The sequence below is a fragment of the Rhodnius prolixus genome, unplaced genomic scaffold, assembly GCF_049639745.1.
Source record: "Rhodnius prolixus isolate KJV_2025 unplaced genomic scaffold, Rpr scaffold_2, whole genome shotgun sequence".
Lineage (NCBI taxonomy): Eukaryota > Metazoa > Arthropoda > Insecta > Hemiptera > Reduviidae > Rhodnius > Rhodnius prolixus.
Genome location: NW_027411592.1, coordinates 7341936 through 7369415, shown reverse-complemented (window position 1 = coordinate 7369415; position 27480 = coordinate 7341936). Strand labels below are relative to the sequence as shown.

The following is a 27480-nucleotide window of genomic DNA, read 5'->3' as shown; positions in this document are numbered from 1 at the left end:
TATTTAAAGATTTTTGAGTTTTTTGTTTAACGTTTAAAGAAAATTGAGAAATCAGCACTGATACTGTTCTGGACTGATTTTTTTTCTTGCAGTAAACATTTTTGAATGGTTTGGGAAGAAACTATAAGATTGTGATGTTGTTGTTTTAATAAGTTCAGACGGTGCAGAAAGTGTTGCAATAGACACAGATAATTATAGTAATTAGAGAGTAATAAATCCATAAGGGCCCCCTGAATGACAAACTGACAGCTAATTGAATTTGCTTGACACTGCAAATGAAGACCAAAATTCGCATTTTACATAAACAAAGTACAACCTTATTTATTTACAAAGGTTTTTGAAGTGCTGAAATATTTTATCACTTAATTGAAGAGAATAAAGTATGATTCCTAATTCTAGCACTTTATATCAGTTGGCTAACCTGTATCTACAGACATACTCGTACATACTGCTCTGAGTTTCACTTGATGCTCTAGAACAGCGCTCTTCAACCGAGTAGAGGTACTTCATTATAAATGACAAGCACCCTTTTATGTACACATGCTTGTTCAAATAAAGTTCGAAGGGTTTTACTTTGGCTACAGAATAACGAATCAATAATACAGGTAAATAACTCTTTTGAGCTTTAATTAAAATTTCAACAAAAATTTAATTACACCCTAAATTTCATTTCGTTTTTGGTGGTCATCGAGTTCAACTGGAAGAAGTGAAACTCTTACTCGACTTACTCTCCCTTTAGGCAAATTTTTTGTTTCCTCGTTTTTCTACAGACTTGAAAGTACAGCAACCTATTTAATTAGTTGTGAAATTTTAATTAAAAGTGATAAAATCGTAGGTTACATCGAAATGGTTCTTCAGAAGGAACTCCCAGTATCCCCTGAAGGAAATCTTCAGCCACATTGTTTCCAAGATTTCAACTTCTTCTTCGATTAACCTGGAAAGCAAATTGTCTGTTGCTTAATTTTCAGTCTCGCAATTTTAACCATCACATTCAATCCTCGTTAATATTGTGAGAATATAACTGCACTTCTCCAGAAAACCACAACTGTTCTCAAGAGAAGATTTCCTAATTGTACATAAATCGATTCAGTAAATTGGGATTCCGTTGAGGTTGATTTTATCCAAATAAGTTGTTGAAAGGTAACGGGGTCCTCTACCAAATATCCGCTAAGACTTCTATTTGTGAGTGACATTCAGTAGTTTTTACTAAAAAAAAAATCTTTTTCACAAACAGCTCAAAATGTGTAAAATGGCGAATTAAAAATCGATACTTTTGCAACACTTTCTTGTTATTCTTTTACTTGCCTAATTTCTGTTTAAACTTGGAGAAAATGGAAAACTAAGAAGGCTGGGATTCTAGGCTCATCTTCCTGGCAGTATTCTTTTTATCCACTCACTGTTTGGCCATGAAATCTCGCAGGACATCCGCTTCCGACTGGTAAGAGGAACAGACGCCATCATGAGAATGTTGTCGATACACTGGAATAATTATGCGGAAATTAGTTAAATAAAACATTAATTCTGGAATATTCGAAATCCGAATTTTATATTTCAGATTTGAGGAGCCACTTTTTTTTAATCCAGATCGTTTCGCTGCCCACTTCCAGCAATGCGTTCATTCCATTTGCATTAAGAAATATATTTCAAATAATAGATCTAACCCTACTTGAGGGGCAATGAATTAGTTTTAAGAAAATCGATACCTTTAAATCGATTGAGCCTGATTCCAGTGAATCTCCAAAAAAATTAAAATCCATTCAGTAAGCTTCTACTTTTGAGAGAGGGATTTTCATCGCTAACTTGAATTCAGGTCTCATTTCAGGAGGCCAAACGGAAATATAAAGTTTGAACTTCCGGTGAGTTAAGGTTTTTAGTACTTGTTGTGCCTATAAACCGGATGTATCCAGTGGAAACTCGATACTCTAAAGATCGACCCGACTGTAATACTTTGGAGGGTAAAGTAAAAAGAAACCTCAAATTTCACAGCATTACAGTTGATATCCACAAAAATCCCACATCTATGTACTCAGAATAAAAGTATGAGTTAACAAGGGAAAGATCTGTATTCAAGCAGCACTTCTCCGAGTGCTAATGTTAGTTAATAATAAGTTTTATATTTAAGCCCGCTACAACAATAAAATGAAGTTTGCAAACTTTGTTAGTATATGGCCGCCTTTATAATGTTTGCTTTTCTGCTTAATAGTGAAGTTTACAACTTAATACAGTATATGACTATGAATTTTTAAAATTTCTTACTAATTTGTTCAAAACATAAATCTTAATTTGCAACTTTAGTTAGTATACCCATACGGCAGCGAGAGGTTAGCTACTAATTAAAAATTAATTAAAAGACAAAAGCAAATCTATTGTCAACTTTCTCTTCTGAACCGCTGATAAAGTTCAAACTTACAAATTATTAAGCGAATTTCTCTAAAACCTCAATCAAAAAAAGACGTTTGGCGCAATTCAAACGAACTTACCTCGATGTAAACATACCTCTTTTTTGTGCATGCTCTTAGTTGGGAGGGGAAAAATTGTTTCTGGTTAACTGCAGATTCAGGAATTACCGTAGTAGCGGATGAAGGATGTAAAGGCGAGGCTGAAAACTAGGAATTAGTTTGGAAACAAGAAATGGAAAAACACTCCAAAATCTTAGTAATTAGTGCACTTGTAACATTGTAATTAAATAGGTTGACCTAATTTATGTACAGAGGATTTAGGATGCAAGCCTAACGTGGAAGTAGTTGAATCTCCAGTGCGTGTCATAGAGTCTGAGGAATTTGTTCTGGAATTTCAAAGATGTTATTAATAAAAGTCCCAGGCTCCCAGGCGCAGAGTAAGTTCGGTCTGTGTTCACCACTAACCATGTATAGAGGAGAAGTGTGTGAATTGGATTAATTGCAGGATTAAAGAAGGCCTTTTGGATTAAAGGAATGGAATAGGAAGTTCCCAAGGCGGCGTGATTCTGGATAAAAAGTTTGTAAGCAATGTAGGACTGGATGATGCGAGCATCCTTGAAAGATAATTGGTCACCAAACTTTGCCTTCGAAAGCCTAAGAGAAAAACCTCCAAAAATCGATGTTTGGGGAACTTAGTAAACAGTTGGCTGGTATTTGGAGGAATAAGGGGCCAATTCGAGGATTTCGAGAGCATAGCTATGGACTGTTTAGATGAATTAAAACCTTCAATAATTTATTATTTCTTTAACAGGAATTATTGGGCGAAAGTTGTCATAGATTTTTCAATTGATTGCCTTTTTTTATTTGCGTCAATAACAAGCAATGCTATGACGTGGGAGTCATTATCTGAGTTTAGAATTTCTGTTCCATTGATGTCAGTTACCAGGAGTATCCCCTACCACCACAAAACTTCTCTCAATGAAGGTTTCAAATGTCTGCAGTAAAACCTCTTGTCATTTACAGTGGCCGTGTTTATTAAAGTATTTCTTTAGTTAATATTTCTTTGTAAATAAATTTGATGGACTTTTAAGTATGAATTGAAATGAACCATTGATTGCTTTTGAGGTAGCCAAGGGCTTTGAGGTAGAGGTCGGAGAATATTCCCCAACACTTATATTATTATCTAACAGATCTAAAGAGAATATCTGAATTTGCAAAATCTGCACACTTAATCTAACCTCTATGCATGGCATTTGTGCTAAATTAACGTGACCTACAGCCTAATTTCCATAGATATCTAACTTTTTTTTTGTTCACGGTTTTATTTATCATCTAAAAGTCACGCAATAATAAATGGTTTTTATCTCTTCTATTGCTAGAATTGCGGCCAAATTTGCCTATAATCAGTATTAACACTAGTGCCCCCCATCTTTGCTAGGTAAAACATTATTCCTGGGAAAAATTTTCTTTTTAATACTTCCTGGATAAGCGATTGGGGGAACGAGTTTTCTACTTCTGTGCCAGGCTATTCTACCATTTTTAAAATATTTGGCACTAATTGTCCCTTCTTGAAGCAGATAGGTTTGCTTTGTGAGTTTTAGGTACGATGGACAGTCATGTATGGGTTTGAGGCGAGATGCTTTTAAATAATTTGTGGCAATTCCATCTTAATAATACTTTCTGGTCGACAATTAAGTGCAGTAAAAGCCATTGAAGTAAATATAACAATTAATTGTTGAAACCTCCCAAAGAGAGAAAGTACAAGTAAAAAGTGCAGTGCGTTCATCGTACGAACTCACCTGCCTTTCTTTTGCCCCGGTCTTTGTACAGTTCATAGAAATGTAAAAATTTGTACTGAAAAAATTAGTCGGTTTTAATATTATCCGTATTGACTAGTAAAGGAAGGAACAGTGAGGTCAAAGTTCCCCCCCCCCCCAACCCCTCACGACCAAAATCAATAAGTGATAGGTCTGGCATGATATGCAGTTGCATCTAAATCGAGGTGAAACCATTGAGTTGGTCATTGTCTCAAAGAATGGCTGAAAACTGCCCGCCAAAAACAGGGTCTTGAACAGTCGGACTTGCGTGGACTTGATAATCTAACAACTCAAGATCACTGTTAGACATTTAAATACTCATATTCTACTTTCTGAAGTGTGCGGCATCAATTGAAGTGAAGAGAAGTGTCTAACATCTTCTTATAACTTCTCTAAATACAGTAACCTGATACAGTTAATCAGAAACAAAAGATCTATAAGTGTGTAATGGAGTTAAGAAGGTAGATTCTTAAGAAATATAGAAACCAACTCAGAGAAAATCCAAAAAAGAAATTGAAAAAAATCATTTAATGATAAATTATTTTTCCGCTTGACCGACTTTGAGGAAAATGTAATGCTGGCGCCCCTGGTGACGCCCAATGGAAATATACTATTTGAACTATGTGAAATTGTCCTATTTTGAGCTCACACTCACAGACTTTGGTGAAAACAACTTTTTCCCCAAAAAACAGTGGATTTTGGTCGGTAAACTCCGGCTATTTTCGAGGAAATATCGAATATTAAAATTTCTCCTCTCTAGATACTTCCACTTACAAAAGTTAGGGGAAAATAGAAAAAGTATTTTATTTATTTTCAAACATTTTGAGTGTAATTCAGTGCTATTGTTTTAATCTAATTGTAGTTCATTTTAAGGCCTAATACGGGAACTCGTGTAGTAAAGTTAGGGTTTTACATAAACCAGATGTGGTAAACTCTGTTTCCCTAACAAGCATATGTTTGCGAGTTTGTAGAAGTGAGCTCTTACGGTAACTCTTTAAGCGGGACGGATTCATTATTATTAATTAGGGATTCTGCAGGTCCTGTTACTCTGGACCAACTACTATTGAAGTAGCGGCACAATTACGTTTCACGTTATGAATGACGTAATTGGTAGTTGGCTTTTACTAAATCACTCGTCTTTCATACGTAATTATTTTCATTTCTAATTGGCCATTTTTTGTTTTTACCAAAATGTGATTTTCTGTTAAACGCTGATTGGGATTTGCCACAAATTGCGCTTACAGGAAATTAATGTTACTTTTCTGCCCACTTGCGGTGTTACTAATTAAAAACAGAAAAATTTATTCTTTAAAGCAGCACTTTTGGACAAAATAAATTGCTTCTGGTTACACAGAAGATTGTAGGTACATCCTTCTTCGTAGTCTGTCAGACAAGAAGATGACAACGTAGATAAGCTTTTTATAAATTGTAGGTAACATTTTTCTACACAAACTTGTTGCACTATCGGTGGAGATGAATGAATTTCCTAAACTGCTCAGAGTTTGGTTCTTTGCAGACCTTGCCTGAACCCCCCCCCCCCCCGTCAGTCTAATTGAACAGACAAGACGAGAAGAGACGCTCTAAGCAGTAGGTGCCACAGTAAAGTCTGTCTGGGCGGCGCTGGCCTAGGCTTTCTCGCCAATCCGCATATAGTCTAATCCAAGTTCTTCTCTAACGTGCTATTTCAGTAGGTTGTTCTAGTATTTTAAGAGCACGAAATGCCATCCACAATAGCAAGATGAAAGTATATCAGTTCACCGAAAGTGTTACTTTACAAAGCGGCTGTGGACATGCGTAACAGTGGTACTTCAATCAATATTTTCAGTATAAATTCTCTGATTCCAGAATATATTATGAATGGCGTTAACAGAAACTAGTGTCAGTATTCACATCAGACTTCTTCCGTTTCTGGAAACAGGTTTGCATAGATATGATATCCAATTTCTTCCTCAATCCTGCGGTTTAATGCCTTTTATATTCTTTCATGCTTGCTTCACATTAAATCTGTCTCTTGTGGAGGTTAAGTGAAGGAAGGGCCGACAGACTGGGGCAATATTAACTGTCATTCTGTCAGTGTGTCACTCAGACTGGATAGTTTTGTTATTACCATGAATATAATAGAGAAGGGAAATATATTAACCACATCTAGTAACTAGTTCATTTTACAATAGTTGGTGAGCCGTAATATGGTAGTTGGTTTGGCAAGTTGTACATAGCAAGCAAGCGATTCTATTTGTTGGAGTTTAGAATTGCCCAGGACTAATACAGTGCTATCTCTTACAGTTAGGCACTGCCAGTTTGTCTTCGTTTAGACACCATCACTTGTGATTTGAGGTTGAGGTTTCTTTCTCCTTAATAAAGTGGTTTCTTCCTTTCTAGTGGATTTCTCAAGCGATAAAAAGAACATCATCGCTGTTCTTTTGAGACAGAGTTCAATTGTCACTTAGAGCTAGGACAGGAGGAAGGGTGGTTAGGATTCTCTCTAAAGTGCCGTCACTCTGTAATGTACGGTACTGTCTCTTGTGTTTTGTTAAAATAATTGATTGGTAAAACCGAGTTTTAAGAAAATATCTCGACTGTACGTAACTTTATTCAATTGATTGTTTATTACCTCGAAAATAGTTTTTTTTTGTTATTTAATGATTTAAGGCGCGTCAACATCTGAGGTTATTGGCGCCCAGAACTTTTTTCAGTGCACTGCTGGTCTCCGGACAGTGTTCTCTCGTTACAGACAACACTGTCCATCATCTTGTAAGAAGCTCTTTGTGGAAATATATCTAAGGGTCAGCAGCTGGATTCGAACCCGGGACCTCCGCGTGGAAATCCAATACGCTAACCGCATAGCTAATCCTTTTCCTCGAAGGTCTGGTCTCTCTTCAAATATTTCGAAAATAGTGCCTGAGCTTTTCCGTAAACATAGATTAAACACATTCTTTTCTAATTTTTCACTTAAAAACATCAGTTTTAAGGCAGTTCTCAGGAAAGGGTTGGAATAAACTTCTTCGGAAGGTTACATTTTAGTTCCATGTACGGTATTAGAAATTACAGCGTTAATAAGAATTAAGTATGGCACAAATATTTCGAATTCGAAGAATATTTGACTGAGCAAATTTATAATATTTATAATATTAGAAAAAGTCATATAAGGGTTGGACCCATTTTATTGGGATTTCCTGCACACCCCCCAAGCGCTAAAAAAAAATTCATTTTCAAAGACTTTAAAAATATTTTTTCCAGCGAAAACCTCAAAATCAAAGATGGTGAGACGATCGAATGTTTCCTGTAAGGGGACGAGATGAATTAAAAGAGCCAGAAAGTTGAGGATGTTAAGCTCAACATGCGCGTGTCTCTATTGCAGGAAATATTAATACCCAGAAAACGTAAATATAGATTTCATGCTTAACGAGAACTATAACTTCAAGTTGTGGGAAAGGAAGCAGTGTCGAATAAGATTTATTTTGATAAGTGTATTCATAAGGAATATACATGACAAACTCTGCTCTATCGCCATACCTGCTGGCCTACATTTCTGAACATCAGTTTTGGAAATTAAAACCAGATGCTATGGAAAAAAGAGAGAATTAAATTGGTTTGCAGGCGTGAGACGGGTGCCTTAAGCAAGCGAAATGTTCATCTGGGTAATTTAGAAGCTCTTATTTTCTCATGGAAATTTATTTCTTTTAGTCACGCCACTGAATAAAGATGTAAGACGAGCGCTCATTGAAGATAATTATCAGCTGTGGGCTGAGAGCTCCACAAAACTAACTTACAACTTTGCTACAAATTTAAAAATATTATACCAAATTACTTGGTTTCATTTTTTTTTCTTTCTTCCATTATTTATTTCTTTATCGTTCTTCTTCCTTTGAAAAAGATGACTGTCAGTTGGGCCTGTCTGACTTATCCAAAGAGTGTTCAGTGTTGCCAGTCTCCTTGGCAACTAATGCAAGAAACTCTGCTTCTTTTCCTCGGTAAACCGACTGCGAATAAACTTTCATCACGCCAGATAAGGCAGAGAGGTTTAGTTACCATAGTGATTGCCTCTACATAATGTTTACATAGTGTTCACATTTTAGTGCTAACTCATTTTTGTTTATTGATAGAATCAAATTTTCGACATCGAATTATCAAAATTTAATTAACAAAAACTTACAGTTTAATATGTTTAGTTGATTAAACGCCAAAATGTACACAAATCAACAAGTATCCAACATTTCATTCATACTTCAGTACGTAATTTCAGTTATATAAAAACGTTCGACAAAACAAGTGATATTTAAGTAATTTTACTTTTACAATTTATTAGATGTCACAGACCTTTTAGCTGGCCATTTTCATATATGTACAAAATATTTGTTGCGTAAGGTATAGCACACATTTAACTTGGATTGATTATAATAGAAGGTATTATAAATACGCTTGCGCATGTTTTTAAGAAGATGATAAGAAAGAAATTATTATTATGACGTTAATTATAAAAAATAAAATAAAAAATGCATTTGCTCGCATAAATTACCGACCTGTTTTAAAGATCTGACATATGTTGTGTCTTACTGTAATTATAACCTTATTTTACAAGAAAACCTAACTACATAGGTAGTGGTAATAGAAAGTCGTGTGAGTGTGCTCATTAGATGTTAAATATTAAATTGGAAATAAAGTTATGGTTAGTTGAGCCGAAAATTGCCGACATTAACCGATCGCATTCGGCTTATTAGAGAAAGAAGAGAAAGAAAGTCGTGTGAGTGTGCATATTAGAGGTAAATATCTAATTGGAAATAAAATCATGGTCAGTTGAGCCGAAAATTGCCGACAATAACCGATGGTATTCGGCTTGTTAAAGAGAAAAGAAGAGAAGTGATGTTAAAAAGTCACGGCTAAGGCTAGTTGGGTTACAGATCCAGTAATTCTTAGAAATCTGCTCTTTTTCCTAGAATTTTGCCGTTCTCTAACCTATCGGTCCTTAGTGGCATAGGTTTGGACTGACTTTATTATTCTGTAGTCAGTTTATCCACTATATCTCAGGAACGGAAAATCGTATAAACTTCAAATTTGATATTTAGTTTAAGTGACATCACCGGAAGCTACAGGAAATTTTTGGACGAAATAGCTTCACCGGAAGTACCAGTTTACTGAATAGATTTTTCACTTTTTTAAGATTTTTGGAAAAACCAATTCTTGGATTTTCTTCAAACTTGGTATAATTATAACTCTCAAATAGTTCTACAACTTTTATAGGGAACTTTCCTCTGTAATAATTCGATTAAGGGCACTTTTGTGGACAGGTGGGTCAGTTTGTTAGAATGTTTGCTGTGAGAAATATGGACTTATACTTATTGTAGGCTACTCTTTATTCAACAAATATTTTGTACATATATGAAAATGGCCAGCATAAGGGTCTGTGACATCTAATAAATTCCAAACAAAACTGATGAAATTGCAGTAGAATTACTTAAATGATATAATAAAATGTCAATTAACGAACGTTTCTACATAACTGAAATTGCGAACTGAAATTGTGAATGAAATGTTGGGTACGTGCTGATTTGTGTACCTTTTGTCGCTTAATCAACCCTTATATTTAACTTTTTGAACTGTACGTTTTGTTATGGAGATTTTTGTACCTTTTGGATAGTTCTATTTATAGTTTTACAGTCCTATTACGAACAATATTTACACATCATATACATCTCTGAATCAGAGCGCTCTGCGTATAGTTTGCCTTTATATCGTGCAATGAAATGAAACCCTCCAACAGCCTCTCCTTCTTATTCAACCGGCTCAAGTATTAAGTGTTGCGTAGTGACACCCAATACTTTCCACAGACATGTGTAATAAATAAATAGGGTTACATTCCCTAAACTTTAGCAACATTGTTGATCAAAATAAAGTAAATTTTATATAAACGAAATCAATTTCATTTCCTTAACAAACTGGCACGGGTACATTTAAAAATAAATAAAATAAAAAGTTAAGATCTAACTTCCGTTAGACTCATTTCGCTGCCATCTTTGTTCCGGTTTGCTGGTTTTTGTAACCGTACATATTATTATTCATAAATAATGATATTTATTCTCTCTGAAAATTCATTTTAAAGGAATCTAGTGTGAACACTGGCACGACTCGCTCTTACTGCGGTCATTAAAGCGATATGTTTACTTTAAATTCTCTTACCTCTAATAGATTAGATGAAGATGGCTATAGTTGCTCCCTCAAAACCTACAAAATAGATCCCAAGGTATCTCAAAACTTGGCATTCCAACACTTCTATATTTTCTGCCAAATTTTCTTTTCGTAAATTGAAAAAAGAGTTTCCTTGTAACCCAAGGCATGACACTGAAGTCGCCTTAAGGATTCCTGGACCACAAAACACAGGTTGTTGGTTTAAACCTGGTAGATTGTGTTTTGGTAACTTCTACCGAAGATATCTAAAGCATTCTTCAATCTAACAAATGATGACGGCCATTTTCAACCCAGAGGGTAGCTGAAAAAGCTTGGCGTGAGTTTCTGTGAGCAGATGGAGTAGTCTCGATTACATTTCCTTAACGGTTCCATCATCAACGGAAGATTCTTTTGTATGAGTAATAGTATCCCATTTGGGGAATGGTATAATCTCTAAAAACCAAACTAGATTCTGGAGATATCTCAAATAACCTATTGGGAAAATGTGCAGTAGGGTAGGTGGTCCCTCTGGCCACATTTAAAACTGAAAAGCCGCCGCTTTAAATAGGGTGGCTAGCGGAAGGGGATCTCGAAGGCCAATCCCCACTAGTGGTTGTAGCGCCTGTAGGTAGAAGATAAAGATTGGGGATTTCCGTCCCTCTGGAGTCCATCTAAAGTGACATTGGGCCGCTCTTTCAGTCATTGTATGGGATGTTGAGTATCCTTATTCAGCCTCTCTCATTGGGAGTAGAACTGTAATCTTGCTTAAATTACTCAACGCAACCAGTTTGTGCATTCTTAACGCCTAAACATGAAAACTGATTTAGCTGAAAGCCAATAATTAAAGATAAATAAAAGGAACCTATTTCAAAATAGTATTGCCAATAATTTAATAGATATTTTTTATTTTCCTTTTTTGTCGTGTACAGAGGAATAATAATCAAGATAAGAGCAAAAATGTGTTTGGACGGTGTCCAATAGCCCGCCACTTACCTCAGTAATATACGGAAATGGAACAAACAATACCTCCCGAGATTGTAATCAACTCATCTGCTTTCTATATCCAATCTATTGTGCAAAATTCTTTCCAACTTATTTAATGTAACATTGCTACATTTAGTCTAAATTTATTATTTAAATATTTAAACTGTAACAAAAAGTGAATGTGAAGGGAACATACTAGGTTTTTTCCCTGCCGCCATGATGAATTTGTTTTAAATTTTGAATTCAAAAGAGCTAGTTACTTCAGTACTGTACATGTTAACTATAAAAAAAACGATGCTGTTGAAGGATCGTCACGTCACAGCTTCCTCAGAACTCCTGAGAAAGGGTTTCAAGCCTAAGGTACGTCAATGAAACTAAACTAGTTGCCGATATATGATTTTTTTAAAATATTAGTACCAAATTCACATATAATTACAGTTACAAAATAAATGAAGAATTGATAAAATAAACAGCATGAAATGTGTAATAATTATTCTGAGTCGGAAAAAAAATCATTCCGGAAGTACTACGTTCAGAGCGGCTTTTCTCATGGTAAAAATTTATAATATTGAAATCGACTATTTATAACCACAAATGCTATGTTAAAAACAAAATTTATTTACACAAACTGCTGTAGGAGAAAGGTGGTGTGAATCTCCACAAACCTAGGTGAAACTGTAATCTATTTTGACTACATTTTCTAGCAGTAATAGCAGAGATATTGTCATGGAGAACTGGCCGTGTAGTTAGTAAAACGGAAATAAAAACACTCCCCAGTCAATTAAGAAAATAGAAATACAAATAGTATTAGTTTAAATAAATTTTAATATTATACGAAGGCAACAATACTGTCTGTCAGTTGATGTATGTAAGTTTTATGTATGTATGTATGTAGTATGTATAGTTAATGAACTGGGACGTACGGAATGGAAATCCATTATTATCCCAAACAGACACATCTGTAATACACCAGAGTATTACATATTTCACAAGTAATGACTAGAAATTACACAATTTGTCAAACCATCACCGTTCCACCTGTCTTATTCTTTTGCATTAAAATTTGAAGCTTGAGTTGATTAAAACTTTTATAACTTTTTTTTTTATAACAAAAACTCTTTTATGCACGCGTACCCCCCAAACGATACAGCTCGTACAGCTGTCTTCAATTGCAACTGAATTAACGTTGTATATAATCAAAAGTTATTTTTGTAGTTCAGCCATTTTTAAATATTTAGTTTATAATAAGTTAGATAAATTGTAACAATGTGTATCAGCTTTTTGTTGATATATTATTATCGCTATAATAATAAACTTAATTGCTATTATTTTTTAGTTAGAAAAAAAGTTGAAATAATAATATAGATTTTTATGAGACCAGAACAATAATATAGTTTTTATTATAAATGCCAGTAATGCAATTCATGCTCTACAAAGCCATGAAAAAGAAGTTTTAAGCATTTTTTTTTTTTCAAAGAAACCGACCATTTTATGGTAAAATTTGAGGGAAAAATTTTTCAAAAACTTTTCAATAATTGTTGCAGGAGCTTTGGGCTTATCCTGTCTACTAAATCTAGATAAAAAGTTCCCCTAATATTTAATAAAAATAAAATAATTATATTATTCCATATATTTATTATATTTAATTTGATTATTGAACTTAAAGAAAAATTTTCAGAGATCTTATCGCGTTCAGCGTCACCCGCGCTGCTCAATCTTTCATAAAAACTTGAAAACTCGAATTGCAAATTGTTTGTTTAAATTAAAATTTCACAATTAATTTTTTGTGCATTAATAATTATGTTCTGATAATAAATTTGGACTTAAAATTAGCTGGCGTAAGCGGAACTCCTAGGAAGAGAAAATCTAAGAGGCAGCAGCTGAATTCGTGTGAGGATCTAGCGCGCTAATCACTTCTCCTTGTTGAACTATTTCCGTAATTTCGAAATCTTTTTTTCAAAAGCGCCTACAATGTCAAAATGTTATCAAGTTCGAGTATTCTGAGATATTTTCTTAAACAAACACATGACTTGAAAAGGGTTTCTTTCAGTAGGAAATGCAAAATAGTGTGCGTATTAAATTGATACCAATTTTTTGACAATTAATAAATTTTGGCCATTCAATTAGGCTGTAGGTGTTCCTGTAAGGAGTTCATTTCATTAATTAACAATAAAGTCACTCTCTCCATTTTGTATATCAAAGCAATAAACATTTTTTTATTAAATAGAGTTACCCCTTTCCTGCTTCCAAAAAGTAAATAAGCTTAACCATGTTTAAAGTTCTCTCCGCAGTTTGGTGTGCGGTACTTCACCTAGTAAAATTGTTCATTAAGTCAGCACCATAAAGTCTTGAAAGCACCTAGCAATATGGGCCGTTCTTTCAAAATTTGACAGTTGGCAGGAATGTTGTTAGGGGATCTGTGCTGGAAATGTGATGTCTTTGTTGATTCGTTCTCTTGATGATTTCAATTTTAAAGAAGATCGATAAATCGGAACGCTGAGGATATATATATATTCTTTAAACTAAGAATTTTATTTCTTTATGGAATAAATAATCACTTGCAAGTATATACATTTTCCTAAGATATAATGTGAAAATATTTTTTCTTATTTGAAGGTAGTTGGTGTAAGTTTACCTGTTAACTTCCTTCATGTAATTTCTAACAGACCCAATCGATTAATGGATAACCTAACCCTTCTAGTAAAATTTAGTTACAGCATTTACAATTTGTAAGAATGGAGATACAATTAGATTCATGTAATTGACGGTTGTGCATATTCAGTCCGGGATTTTTTCGAAAGTAGCCTCCCCATGATTTTCTTTGGAAATTTTAAAGTGTACTGTGTACTTTATATTTGAAACAGTTATGTTGTTTGAGCGGCTGTTAGGGAGCGCCATTTTAGTACAGTGGTTACCGTATAATATTTACAAATTGGTACAGTGTTACTCCATTGGAAGTTGGTCATCACAATACGACTTTTTTTTCGGTTTTTATGTGGATTTTTATTGTACTAAAACTGTCTAAATATATTCATCCATTCTTTCCGCATTCAGTAACTCGTAAAATGTTTTTTATCCAATGAAATCTATATTTCAAACATTCGATCGATCACAATTCTTTCGTTAACTGACAGTTCTAGAATGTATGGAAAAAAATGATGATAGATACACAAAATGTAGCATTCCATTACAACTATACAACTTCCGGCAGGAAGGGGAAAATATGTCGATATTCTAATTATTTTTCATTCACATGTCTAACCATAATTTGACTGTTGTATATGATTTGGGAACATGACCCTAGTGAGATATACAATTTTAATGGTCATAAAACACAACTTAATGTTTAATCAATTGAAATAAAATAGCCATGTATTGATTCAAACAACATGTATGTTAATTTCACTTTCTAATTATCTACTGTATTTGTGAATCAGAAAATACCAACTTGATATTTCGTTCGAATCTTTGGGGAGGTCATTCGATTTTCATCGATTGAATAGCTTTTCTCACTAACAAAGTAAAAAGGGGAAAAGCAATTAAAAAAGAAGATAAGTGGTTAATGACTTTTTAAAATGCTCCGATTAATGTAATTTTATTTTAGAGTAAAGCGATTTAGTGAGAAAATTTATTGATCGTCTGCTTGTAATGTTTGCACAATAAAGCATTCATGAGCACACAATATAATGTGAGCCTTGAATCTGGGCACAGATTGCTGGCCTCTCTCTCCTCGCTGTGACCTCCAAACAGAGAAGTTTAACGCTTCACTTGCAGTTTTCCCCCGGTACGTGGTTTGCCACACTTCAATGGATTACTGTTCACCTGCATTTCCATTGTTATCACCAAGTTCTTATCGAGAGCATATAACTGCCATTCCAAACTGGAATCATTATCTTCCGGCGTCATTCCAACATCAGTGGACAGTTGGACTTATATTCATATTATTTTATTCTTTCTCATTTCTTCTTACAGCTCGAACTAGGTGGTTTTGCGATCACGTCAAATCAGCTGTGACTCTAGGCACAGATACCCTCTCACGAGCTCTCTCTTTTGTATAACCTCCAAAAATGGGAGTAGTGCTTCACTTGCAGTTTTTTGCAGAGTGCAGTTTGCCACACTTGGCTTGGAAACTACATATTTTCAACTAAAAATGCATCTTGCACAGTCAGGTCAGACTAATTGACCAATGCTTTGAACTCCAGTGAATTCCTTATTTAAGCATGACTTTATCTTCCGGCACTCTTTTATAATCAATGTATCAATCAGGCCGTGCACAACCTTTTGAAGTGTGAAGGCCACAGTTTGTACGAGAAATGTAATGTTGGGCCTCATTCCCTCTCCTTCAGTGTCTTAATTTAAGCCTGTTTCTCGTAAGATCATCTTGCTATTATCTTGTTTTAGACCAAATAGGATGGATGTTTTGGGGGATAGTGTTATAACCTCTTTTTACTAATTTTGTTTTTTCTTTATTACATTTTTGCAACTCAAATTGATTTAAAAGAAATCCATTCTTAGAGACGATGGCCCAGGTAGGCCGAAACCTAAGAAGAAAATCAAATTAATAAATAACGAAAAAACTATACAAAGAAGGTCTGTTATGAGTAGCATATCTTGTGAAACCCTATTGCCCAGCAAGGAATGTAACCAAGAATGTGATAGATGCCCGAGTAAAGCACATTGATTTCATAACTATCAAAACAGCACTAGATTGCATCAACATCAGAACGAATTCAACACATTTCTGATTTTTCCGAAAAAGGTTATCTATCAATCAGTACAATCCTTACTAAACCACTTTACATAATCTCTTTGTCTCGAGTAGCATTAATTTTGTTAGGTAGCTGAGGTGTAAGGTTTCAAATTTTTATAATAATTGGAATGTACCAGCGATTGGAAGTCTAGTTAATTTTATGCCCTATCACAATCCCTTTAAATATTAGTTAGTTGGAATAAGCTCAGCCGTAGGTCGTGTGAGTCTTCCACATCAGATTTTCTTTTGTAATTTCTCTATTGTGCTATTTGCAGTAAATTCTAAGAAGAGATAGAGAAACTGGGAACACAAGATCTGTTTTGTCGCCGAGATTAGATGGAGAGAATTAAAGATAAGGAAGCTGTGATCTGGCACAATACCCCGGGAAGCTGCTTCATCTCATTCTCTTCAGATTACACATCTCTTTTTTTAGCTGAAGATTACAAGAAAAATTGTTTACTCCAAAAAAATTAGATCATCTTTATTATAATTTATGCTTCTTGATACCAAGTACATATACGAGGGTCGTTTGAAAAGTCCGTGCAAAGTCAGAGAGATAGCACTACTGGCGTATTTATGTTACATCAGTTCTTTTAGACATTGCAATTGAGTGTGAACATACAAATCTGTTCGTGTTCAGCAGATGTTTTTAAAGTACTTGCAAATAATTTATTTGTAAGAGGTTTCAATAATAGAAACATTTTCTGATGGTCCTTGAGGAGGACTCATTTATTTTCTGTACTTGATTGATACTAGGCTTATTATTCTAAATTTTTTGAAACAAGTTCAACTTTCAATCACTGTTTTAGCCTGTGTTTTTAAATTATGTTAGAACTGATTTTTAAATGTATGAAATTGTATGCAACCCTGTTTAGTAACCTTAGAGAAACCTTTTCCCTTAGCACTAACCTGTTAGGCGACAAACTCCCACGATTGTTCGTAGCTTTTGTCGACTGATGCATTAATTCAGAAGGATGAAAGAATAATGTCAGTCATAATTTTTTACTCTTGCCGAGCTTTCGACCTAGTTCATCTTCAGGGCTCATTGACAATATAATATTTTTACAAACTTCTGTCCTGGCTGCTTATGGACTCCATGTAAAAATGTATAAAATATTATATTGTCAATAAGCCCTAAAGATGACGTGGTCCCTAGGTCGAAAGCTCGACAAAAATAAAAAATTATGACTGAATTTGGCATTATTCTTTCTTCTTTCCATAGTGATGAATTTTTATTAAACGTAGTCCTCCAGAATTTAAACAAATCACAGTAAAACTAATAGATAACTTACTTTTTAATGTAAAAGTCATCCAGTCTAAAAGTTTACTACCAATAGCCGTCAAGAGAAAAATTATTGTAAGTAGAATAATCAATCTAAAAAAAATGTTTGGTAAACATAAGTACAGTTAAAACATATCTTGGCCAGCAAAGCTAATATTTATTGTGCTATTTGTTTAGATTAGGATAGTTTATTTAATGTAAAATTTAAGAAAAGTGTGTTGCTGTCCACCTGAAAATTTTTGTTAGCAATGTGCCATTGGTGATTAATTTCACACTTTTTACAATCCAGCCCAACATTCAGCAGCAATCCATTGTGATTCTAAGTTTAGAGAATTGAAGTTCAAAATTATTAAAGCGGTTGCAGACCAAATTTCGACTGAACTCTTGAAGAGAGCATTTACTATACTTCAAAAAATAACCAATAGTTACTCTATATTTAGTATATGAAGTACGATTCACAAGTTCTATTATAATATGGTTAATTTACAAATGGTCATGTTTTCATTAAACCTACAAAAAATTATAAATTTGGTAGCGTGTAAAATTCATAAAAATTGTATACGTAAAGATAGTTTTTATTTAAAATTGTATTGAATTACCTTTAATCATTAACATTTGTTTTTACTATAAGTAACCGTATGTTCTGATAGAATTCTTCAGTTTAAATAAGGAATACGCAAAATCTGCGGGTGTAGGGTTGTGTGACTGTTTAATTAGAGCAAGTTGACGATTACGTTTGAATTCGTATATATTTCACTCTGCTCATCACGTTTTATTCAATTGTTTTTAAAGAATTTAAGTGCGTCAACAGCTGAGTCATTGGCGCCCAGAGCCTTTTTCAGTGCTCTGCCGGTCTTGACTAGAGTTTTGTCATACGTTACTAGACGTTACTGTTCTTCTTAGTTATAAGAAGCCTCTAACAAAAGAAAAATGTGAGTACTGGCAGCTGGATTCGGACCCAGCATCTCTGCGTGGGAATCCACTGTTTCTGACTACTGAGCTAATCTCTTCCTCCGTTCAATTATTAATAGACCTCTTTAAGAGCTCATTGTATCTTCACACACCAAATATTCCCAATTTTTTTTTTTTTTTTTTTTTTAAAGAGGGGTGAAATGCAACTTCCGCACAATGTGCCGGACTCCCTCGCGGCCTACCGGCTAAAACACCCCTCTACTGCCAGGCCTAGCCTGGATTCGCTTGTGCAGCACTACTTCAGGCTAGGCTCCAGTTCCTTACCCCTTAAGGGTTAGCTTCCTCTCCATTCAGATCTCGCCTTTTGAGGGTTAGTACTTCCCTTGTGAAAACTGCCACAGCATTCCACTGCGCCCTACCAGAAAGCATAATGCTTCCGAAGCGCTCGGGAACCCACTGACCCACTCTTCTTTCCAGATCCCTTCTGCCACGACCCCATCTTTCGCACACAAAAAATGTGTGATGGGCGTCATCTCTCATTCCTACGCAGTGGCGGCAATTTCCCTCTGACCGCTTCCCTATCTTCCGTAGAAACTCCCGGAAGTAACCGTGCCCGCTGAGGAGCTGGGTTAGGTAGTAATCGACCTCCCCAAAACCTCTATCGACCCAGCTTCTGATATCTGGAAGCAGGACTGCCGTCCACCTGCCACGGGTTTCCTCCGTCCACGCAGCTTGCCATACAGCCATAGTGCGCTCTCGCTCTTCTCGGGCGGCTGCTGCCCTATCAGCTTCCCGTCTTCTTTCGAAGAGCCGCTTCCTTTCACTAGCCAGCAGTGCAACGGGGATAACTCCCGCGATGACCAAAATGGCTGGTTCAGAGACTGTTCGGTAGGCAGAGGCAATCCGCAACGCGCCAACTCTCTGGACCCGCGCCAGCCTTTCTCTGTATACTTCTTTTTGGAGCGCGTCTGCCCAGATCTCAGCCCCGTATAACAGTATGGAGTGCGCCACTCCCATTAGTAACCTACGGGTATGAGCCCTCGGGCCTCCTACGTTGGTCAGTAACCTGCTTAACTTTCGAACACATTCTGATGCCTTATCAGCGGCCTTCTGCAGTTGCTTGCCGAAAGTTAACTTCGCATCTAGGGTTACTCCTAAATGCCGGACAGCGTCCAGAGAGACAATCGTCTCTGTTCCCACCATCAGTGGGAGGCCTGTCTCAATCCTCCTCTTGGTGAGTATTACGACTTCTGTTTTCGCCAGTGCCAGTGTCAATCCTCGTGCCGCCATCCACCGATTCACCCTGCGCATGACCTGGTTCAACTTCAGCTGGGCTACATTGAGGTCCCGCGCCGAGATTAGAGCCGCCACATCATCGGCGTATCCCACCAACAGCGCTTCCTCCGGCAACACCAGCCGAAGCAACCCGTCGTACGTCACATTCCAGAGATCAGGTCCCAGAATCGAGCCTTGCGCTCATTAAAACAAATAAACAATTATAACAAATAAACAAATAAACAAATTAAAACAAATATAAATCAAATACAACTTCTAAAAATCAAACTAAGTACGCAGTTCTAGCTCTCCAAGACTTCAGATTATTTATTTCTGGGCAAAATTTTGTATTAAACTGATTAATTTTTATTTAATTTGGTGTTTACTAAGCGGATATAATAGAAAACTTGGTTACATGTATTTTAGTCCAGTCTTCATTTCTTGAGAGTTCCTGTTTTGGGATGAGCATATTATCAGCCACCTAACACCTATTTTGGGCGTATGTTGTTTCTAGTATGGTTTCTCTTTGAATTTCCTCATCCTTTATATCTAGCATATATCATAGGCTAACAGCTCCTACGCTAGAAATCAGTCTCGACTGTCAGTAGCATAACCTTGTTTTTTTGAGTAAGAGTACTCGTTTTTCCTTTCGCTTTTCACCATGAGTTGAAAAATATTTATATTCTCTTAATTTTATCACTAAATATAATTTTCTGAAGATTTTTTTTAGATTCTACATTGATTTTTTCTTTTGATCTTTTTTCCCCCAGGAGATGTGATGATGTACTCTGGGTTGCGATGGGGCTCAGGACGTTTCCTAGTATTGGTCTGGGCCTCATTGACAGTGCTGGTCATACTATATTACTACAGTCCGGACCGAGGAAGTGGAGATGGTGGATTCGGCTTTGGTACCAGATTCTTGGCACGACCCAGACAGGAAGCAGCACCTGCCCAGGCTAGAGTCCAGTTACTTAGCGTTGAGTACCAGCGCAGTGAAGGAGTTACTGGAGAGTGTTCGGCGCTGTCACCGGCCTCTGCCGACATAGACACCACTTCCACTCTACCAAAGCTACATTTCCAGGTGGGTGGTAATTCTGCAATAGAATGAACGGACGCATGATAGGAAGTACCAAAAAAAACAAAAACTGTTACCAATTAGCGGATCTGTGTCGCCATGTGTTAAGTAAACAAGTTAATGAACCTTCTTTTGTAAATTATTCTCCTTCATTTAGTGTAGATTTATAACTTGCGCTCAACCAATTTTGGTTAAAATGGGAAAGTTAGCATTCATTTTATAGTCTTTAATTTAGATTAGATGGATTAGTTTACACATTGCACATTACCATCTTAGGGGTCAAAGTTGCAGCGGTACCAGAATTGTTCGTACAGTTGGTGTAGAAAGAAAAAATCAAATTAGAAGATAAAAGAAGGGGGCTCTTTCTACTTACTGAGCTTAGTACCCGCATGTTTGACCATTTCGCCCTGTTGTGGTCGTCACATAACTGTACGTATATACTAGATGAAACAAGTGTTACTGTTTTATACAGTTCTATCTACCAATCTGGGGAACAGTATGCAGTTTAATGAGACAAGTGCATAATTCACCTATCAAAGCTTATTTTATCCTTATAGTTATACTATATATTTATATGTAAAACCTTGGTAATGTGTTTGTCTACAGCCGGATTGGATGAAGAGCCGTGAATATTGGGACGCCAACTTTGAGAGCCGCTATAAAGCAAGAAGAGCAGAATGGCCTAAACTTCCACTGAAGGTAATCATCTTAAAATTAATTATTCATTTAGGAATAAAGTATTAATTAATTTTATAACTGGCTGTCTGGTAAACATACAGATTTCCAAATATATTTTTAGATGAAAAGTGTATTCCTTAAATTTGTAAGGTCGCAGATTTGTCCTTTTAAACTTATTGATGTGAAAGTTAGAATACTTTCTGTTTTTTCGTGTTTAAAAGGAAATCAAGATTGAATTTCAGTTTCAGTTTTCTTTTTAAGGAAACTCAGAATATGTATTATGTAAGTTCGAGATAATATATTGGAAGACAGTAGAAGGTCACCTTCATCTTAGAGATGGAAGAAGATTACTTGATTATAGGAAATGACTTTGCTTCACTAGTGGGTAAGGTGCACATGTAGAGCGCTGTGTAAAGTTTAAGGTTAGGCAAAAGTCGAACTGGCATTACATCACTGCAATCGCATACTGGTGGCATGGTAGTACAAACACTCAGCGTGGATAAGTCAAGGAGTCCGTAAATATAATGAATCTAAACTTGTTTGATTTCGTGGAGTGGAGCCACCTAATGTGCAGACTTTCTCCCACTCTCCGCGACTTTGTGTCTTCTTGCATGTCCTAAATCATTCACGCTCTTCTGAAAGTACTTGCACTCACATATCACTATTGTTTATGTTTTATTTATGCGTAAGATTTTTATTTTAATTTTAAAAGATTATAAACGAGAGTGAACTTTTAAAAAGCCTCCACTCACGCACTCAAAAATGTTACTTTCTCATTCACTTAAGTGTGAGGAAGTTTTGTGATTTGTCAAATGGATATTATGCTTTTGATATTTTTCGAAAACGGCCAAGGATTTTAATGTACGTTACACATAGATAGATCTATTACTTCATTTTAAATTATTTTTCTAGGAAAAGTTTTACTGAACTTTTGGAGCTTCACTCTTAAGAGCTCTTTCAGTTAAATGTACGGCTTTACATACTGAATAGTGATAATTCTAAAAGAAATGAATGTTTCAAAAATTTGGAGTTTTAAGAACGTGTATTGCGAGACGGTAACGTAAGTGAAGTCGAAATCTCTACACTTAATCGATTAATGTATCTCTAATGATGGACGAAAGTCTGAAACCTGAAATAAATATGCGGCAAGATATTAACCAACACTGCGAACCTAACCACATTTTCAAAAGGGGTAAAGCATTAGAAAATTGATAACTAATTGACTTTTATGGTTTTTTTAACTCGGAATTTTGGCATTAAATTTGATTCTCTAACCGATTTAGTGTAGTTGTGAGCATTATACAATATATTAATCTCACACTTTGGGAGGATTCTAACGCCACGCTTCTTTCTCTGAAAAATCATAAAATGAATTAACCAACTAAAATTAGTAAAAAATCTACATGTTTTCAATTTTAGAGTATACAAGGACGTTCCTTTAAGGTTTTCAAGCAGCTAGCATCAAAAAAGTTTGTAAATTGATTTCAGTATTGGACAAAAAATAAGTTACAAAACTCGTTTGAAATTTAGAATAAATATTAACGGCAGGACTGAGTTAAATAAATAAATGTCGGAAAATTTTGTAACACTTCTTTGTTAAGAGAATTAAATAATTAGGAAATATTGAGCCAGAGAGATAAAGGTTAAAAATATCATTTTTAAATGGAATCAAGTGTTTTATTATTCTGTTGTTGATAACTGTTCGCTTAGGTAATAGTATGCGACTCAACAATTTATTATGTTACAAGACAGACGAAACCATACAAGAATTTATTGATTGTAAATAAATATAAATACTAGGAATTCTTTCTTACAGGAGAAACTTAATGCTCTTTGGAAATAATACTGTTCTGTTATGAATGTGCTATTACGTGCTATTCCTTTGAAACCTTACCTGCTATGATTCGTCCACTTCCTATTATTTAAATCAGTGCTTCATAAACTATGGAGGTTGTGGAAATATATTGTGAACTGATAAATTAATTCACTTATTAATATTTTAGTAACAAGTTAATAGAAAAAACAAGTTTTTTTGATTTAGTTTAGTAACTCGCGAACGTTCAACAAGTAGTGGGGATATATGTTGTAGTGATCCTATCAAAGACACCATGCAAATGGAGTATAAGTTTGTTGTTTTGTGACAGTACAATTTTCAATGGAGTTAGTGTTTCGGCCAATTACACAATGCCCATTAATCTTTCAACTTCATGATGCATGTTAATGGCTATGAAGTTCTACGTTTCATACAAATTAAAAACATCCTAACTTATTTACAATTTATTTTAATTGAATTTGTACTCTAAAATGGATAGGTGGCTAAACCAAGCAAAGAAATGTGAATGCGAAAAAGAAGAAACCAAAGCGACTTCGAGTACATCGGAAAGTACAAGAAAAGAGCCAGATTCATCCAAAAGAACATACAACGAATCATTTCTGCAATACTTTTAATAATTATCAGGATAAACAATGGGCATTTTGGATTGCCTGCGTTCCTTTCCCCTTTTTGGTGGAACCGCCCTTTTAATACAATACAAACAGCAACCGCTTTGTTTAATCTGCAACGAAACTTTGGTTAATGAAAGGCATGAAGCCCCCAAAATTAAAAAGGCATTTTGAAACGAAGCATCCTAACCACTCTAATGAAACAATCGAATATTTTGAAAGGTTTTTGAGAGATTTTAAAAAAAGAAAAAAAAATAAGTTTTGATAAATATGCTACGGTCCAGGATCGATTAAAGGCCGATCTCTGAATATGCGTCTTTTTGCAAACATACGCATAATATGGGATCTGATTATGAAAGGTTATAATTTCATACAGAAGTAAGTTGGCTCTCGGGAGGGCGAACTTTAAAACGATTTGTTGATATGTTGTTTTTTATCAGATAGTAATTCTGAACATGAAATTTGTTTTCACAATGACTCTTAGCTTTCTAAGTTATGCTATTTATAAGATGTTTTTGAGAAGAGAAATGAACTAAACTTGTCTCTTCAGGGAGAAACTACTAACTGATAGATAAATAAAGTAAAAACATTCATAAAAAAATTAATCATTTGGAAAACTGAAATAGAGAGCAACACCTAAGAAATGTTTAATAGCATAAGTGACTATTATAGATAATAATTTAAAGTTTAAGCTGCCTTCTGGAAGTACAAAAGATTGGTCATTTGGACAACTTAGAAAATATGTATTTACATTCAGATACTGAATCTAATCAGTTTGATTGGGTATTGAAACCATTGCTGATAGAAATGGATCAAGTGCAACATTTATCACTAAAGGTACAGCAAGAATTTGCAGAACTTTCTCCTGTTGTTAGTCTTAAACTTGAATTGCCCAAGAAAAGTTTAGCAACTTTTTGGATTGGAGTTAAAAAAGAATATCCAACAGTCTCTGACGAAGCATTGGAAGTTCTTTTGCCATTTGCCACCACATACTTATTGGAATCTTCATTTTCAACTTTAACGTCAATAGAAACAAAGTACCGTTCCAATATAAAATTAATATACTTTTTTTTTTATTTTTATAAACTTCAAGTTTTTCCTGCTGGCTTTGTTACCAATTTAGTAGTATTTAGGTGCACTTTAGTTGTACTCATTATGGTTCACTTACTTCTGGCAATCTTCTAAATTGAGTTTCAATCGGAATTACCAGTTTGAGCTTCAATGTAATTGGATGTGAATGGCGAAGTTCAGATTGAATAATATAAGGAAGCTTAAAATTTTTTGGAGCTATGATAGTTAATTTTAATGACAAATTTCACAAATTAGCGCCCAAGATTTTTCTCTAATCTTCGCATTCTCATGTAGATCTATACTCGTAATTTGTATTCTTTTATAAGCAATATGTTATACAACTTCTGCCTTAGATTTTTATCATTCCATTCCATCTATAATTAATGTGTATGGCCTCCAATGAGCTGTTTCTGGGTAAATCATGTTACCTTAGGACATGATGATGTCCTCCATGATACTCAGTGCCATTTTCGCCCTAAACAGCTCGGCGCATGATTAGGTAACTAAATTTTTCATTGTAATGGTTATGACATTTTTTTTTACACGAGGGCTGGTGAACATGTTCAGTAAGTAAACAAAATGATAGGCAGTTAAGTCAGGAAGGTAATAACAGTTTGTTAAATTTTAAGTTGTTGTTTTCTGTCCGGAAAAGTTTTCCAAAACGTGCTATTCACATTTTATTAAAATATTTTTAATAAGTTATAATATGTAAATAATTATAAGAACTGGTTGATAAAACGAAAATTACTGGAACTGCTTGTGGCAAACTCTTTTGACTTGCAAATAATTATGACGCTTCCAGAAGATACGATCGTTTGTAAAAGTAGAGGAAGCGATCTCAGTGATTATTAAGATATCATACAAAGGTCTAAGTGTGAAATTGTGGATTGATAATGTGTATGTGAAGTTCAGTAATTTTTTGACAAAATTTATCATTGTTAAATAGTTGTAATACTTTTGTTTTGAGGCTTGAGGCGATCAAGACGAATCCAGCGACTTTCAGTTTCTAATTGAGAGTAATTTTAGAATTAGTGTTATTTTAGGACCTTTATTGAAATATAAAGAAGTTTCTCTTTATTATAAAATGTATTTTTAAAAATTTAGGCAAGTGAATTATAGATAAATAATTTCAGTTATAATATTTAAAATAAAGGAGAACAAATATTAAACACATTACTCCTTCAAGCAAAAGTTCAACTGTGAATTCAACTGATTGCAGAGAGGAAACAAAAAAATTTGAAATCCAAGCCTTTCTTAGTACGTAGTTTCCTTTGTCACATATTATTTGAGTTTGGTGTCGTGGTTTCGGTCTCTTAGAGAGAGTATTCGTGGCTACTATATCATCAGTATTTAGCACGAGTTTATAACATTTCTGGGCTTCTGTATTGAGAATATGCAAGTAATAAGCGTTGAAGGTCTCCAGCAAGATTAGTGTAATGGCAGACCGCGCTAAATTGATGGATTTCCCTTAATCGAATTCCCTGGACAAGCGTTTCAAATAAATTTTGTAAGCCTACTTCAGTGAAAACTTTAAAACATCTCTTCAATAAAGTGCTACTTACTTTCAGCTGAAGAAAGTCATATTTCCGTCGGGCGCCCCATGGCGCTACCAAAACAAAATGTCAAGTTTGGGCCACTTGTGATTTTTCTTCTTTTTTTTTCTTTCTTTAAAAAAAAAAAACGCACCTAGAAGGTCTCAACTAATTTCAGAACTGTTAACATTGTTATTTATACTCTTAAGTGAAATAAATATGTAAGTAATAAGTATTTAATAACTGGTTTCAGGTAATCGTGGTGCCACATTCTCATAACGATCCTGGTTGGCTAAAAACTTTTGAAAGTTACTATCACTACCAGACTAGGAACATATTGAACAATATGGCCGATAAATTAACTACATTCAGGAATATGACATTCATATGGACAGAAATATCTTTCTTCTCCCAGTGGTGGCAGAGGTTATTTTCACTTTCAATAATTTTTAGTCATTCATTAAAGTTAGTTTTTCATTTAGTAAAATTCGCAATGTTGCGAAAATAAATTGTAAATATATTTAAGAATTCTGATTTTAGCACGCATGTTCTAATGCTGCGTCACCAAGAGAAGAGTGAACCGAAAATATTGTTGAAGTCGAATTCTCTTTACCATATAGATTAATTAACCTCTGATGATGAATGAAAATCCGAAACCGCCAGAGATACAAAAAAAAACATGCGTGCTATGACAGACGAAAACAGCAATAGAATACAACACTGATTAACCATATTTTCAACAATCTTTGTAACTTTCCTACAGCAGCAGGACATCCCTGTTCGATTACAATTCAGTTTGAAATTTGTTTGGGTTCTAAAGGGACACCTGGGGAAACATTTGAAATGGGTTTGAATTTTATTGGAACACCAAACATTCTGCTTGCTTGGTACGGTCACAAACCAATCAGATATTCTGATGGAATAAACCTTGTGAGACATGCGCTCTTAGTTGATTGTCTAAGAAGAAGGTTGGTTTTGGTTTAGTGGTTAAAACAAAAAAGTTGGTCATCAAAAATTTAATTCTAAATTAACACATTCCAGTCAATGGTAATCCTGTCACAAATCCTAGACGGATTTCTAGACCAAAATCTGTTTGTGAGA

General features: G+C 34.9%; 1 protein-coding gene across 6 annotated transcripts in view; it reads left to right on the top strand.

Annotated features, from left to right (window-relative positions):
• Positions 1-27480, top strand: part of alpha-Man-IIb (alpha-Mannosidase class II b) — a 91826-nt gene that overhangs the window by 56620 nt on the left and 7726 nt on the right. For 5 of the 6 annotated variants that reach the window (XM_074117501.1, XM_074117503.1, XM_074117500.1 and 2 more), the window contains 3 exons: positions 20352-20662; positions 21263-21355; positions 26633-26805. In XM_074117501.1, the coding sequence (XP_073973602.1) occupies positions 20360-20662; positions 21263-21355; positions 26633-26805 (569 nt within the window). In that variant the 5' untranslated portion in view covers positions 20352-20359. Of the gene's footprint in view, positions 1-17329; positions 17470-20351; positions 20663-21262; positions 21356-26632; positions 26806-27480 lie in introns of those variants that run through there. The other variant, XM_074117504.1, reaches the window with a different exon arrangement.